The 1,956-nt window shown below is 54.3% G+C and overlaps 1 protein-coding gene across 1 annotated transcript in view; it reads left to right on the forward strand.

Annotated features, from left to right (window-relative positions):
* Positions 1 to 1,956, forward strand: part of ZFHX3 (zinc finger homeobox 3) — a 113,163-nt gene that overhangs the window by 98,280 nt on the left and 12,927 nt on the right. The window contains 1 exon segment of the mRNA XM_035898041.1: positions 935 to 1,037. Within this exon segment, the coding sequence (XP_035753934.1) occupies positions 935 to 1,037 (103 nt within the window).

Here is a 1,956-nt window from a genome sequence, read left to right on the forward strand (position 1 = left end):
GGCCCGGGGCGGTCTGGCCAGGCGCTGCACTGGCAGGAGGGCTGTGGGGCAGCTTTCCGGGTCGTGTGAGACACTGACCATGGATGTTCAGAGGGGTTTTCGTTGCCCTGCGTCTGATGCCAGCTACGTGCAAACTGCTAGGGAGGGGGTTGGTTTGGGGGGGCGTGACCCGATACACCCAAAGAAACAGAGTTTTCCAGGAAAAGATGAGTGTATGCACATGGCTCGCTCAGAGCATCTCTAGCTGAAGCACGCCAACTCTCCAGCTCTTCAAAAATGTTGGTGCTCCAGCGCTGCACTGGTTATGGTGGAGCAGGGTCGAGACGAACACCTGAAGAGCGGCAGAGGGAAGGCAGGGCTCAGAGCCAGGAAAGGGTTACCAAAAGCTTTTCATTTGGCAGACAATTTGCTGTCTTTTTAGTCTTTCCTTTCCTTTGTCACCTCTCTCCTTATTTGTACTTCTCTTTCTCATGCCCCTCCTTTTCCTGCATCGATACACTTTGAAAACAGTGCTGCAATGCTCCCCAGTTCAAGATTACAGTGTACTTTACGAGGTATGATTTAATTAGGGGCCTTATTATGTTTTCAGCAGCTTAAGGTGGGCCTTTCAACTTACCTACCTAATTGGTTGCACAAGAAGTTTCACAGCCCATGACAAAACATTGTCAGTGATCAAAGTCTGAATTCTACATAAAGGAAAAATATTAATAATAAGATTATTCTTCAAGTGTGCACTGCTAATTATGTCCAGAATGTAACTGTAGAAACACTTTTGACTGATGTGAGCTTTGTCTAATAAACACGAGTCTTCGGTGAGCTGTGAGAAGTGACGCCTCTGGCTTTACAGTACTGGTGTCTCATTTTGCCACTGAAGATGTTTAAAATATTTTCCCATGTTTTTCTTCTCCCCCCACCCCTCCCTCCCTGTCTCCAGGTGACAACACCTGAGGTGATGATGCCCAGCAGCATGTTTCTCCCGGCAGCCGCTCCAGAGAAAGACGGGAACTCCGCCACGGAGGAGCTGGGGAAGCAGCCTGGTGAGTGCGGGTTGCTGGGGCCCCCAGGTCCCACCGCTCCCCCAGCTCCCATCCCCTGGTCAGGGACCGTGCCTGGGGACGGCTCTGTGTCCCCAGCTGTCTCCAGAGACCCACAGCAGGATGGTGCCCAGCAGGGGCTGTCCCCCTCCGTCTGCGCCACGGGCAGGCTGCTGCCCCAGCTGTCCCCATGGCAGGGCAGAGCAGGGCAGCTCAGAGCTGAGGAGCACAGCCCACCACCGTGGTGGTTCACCTGGAAATGGTGTTGAATCCCGGCAAAGGAGAAGACCAGAGGTGGTAGAGGGCTGAGGGGATTGGTAGAGAAGTCCCAAAGGTTGCAGCTGCTGGCCACAGACTGTGCCACCACCACTGCTGTACTTGCTCTGCTGCCGTCATAGCTCAAGTACGGACGCTGGGCGTACGGTTTGGGGAGCTCTGAGCTGCTGCAGTCCTTATCCACCCTGAATCTCCTCAGCCTTTTCCATTGCCGTGCTGGTTATGCAGGCATGGCTGTAAATCCGTGGCTATTTAGTCCTGGCTTTGTCGTGTGATGTGAGAGCATCCTGAGAACATCATTCTGCATGGGCAGAAGCATCTGGTCTCAAACCTGGCAGGGAAGCGATGTTGGTCTTCCTTCTGTGCCCTCCTGGAAGATCTGTAAGGAATTTGGGGATGAAGACAGCCGTCGTTTACTTTCAGGGGGACGGCCCTAAGGCAGTGCTGCTGGTGGGGCAGCACCGGCACAGCCAGGGTGGCTGATGCTGCCGTGGGCAATGGGATCCCTTTTTTGGCCCCTACCCATATCGCGCTGTCTTCTCCAGCAGGACTGTGCCTTTAGGCCCTGGCAAAGTGGCAGCGCACTGAGCACTTGTCCCTGCTTCTCCCATCCTCCTTCAAACAGACCCCTCTGAGCTGCCGCCCA

The sequence above is a fragment of the Egretta garzetta genome, unplaced genomic scaffold (genome assembly GCF_000687185.1).
Source record: "Egretta garzetta isolate BGI_Z169 unplaced genomic scaffold, ASM68718v1 scaffold67, whole genome shotgun sequence".
Classification (NCBI taxonomy): domain Eukaryota; kingdom Metazoa; phylum Chordata; class Aves; order Pelecaniformes; family Ardeidae; genus Egretta; species Egretta garzetta.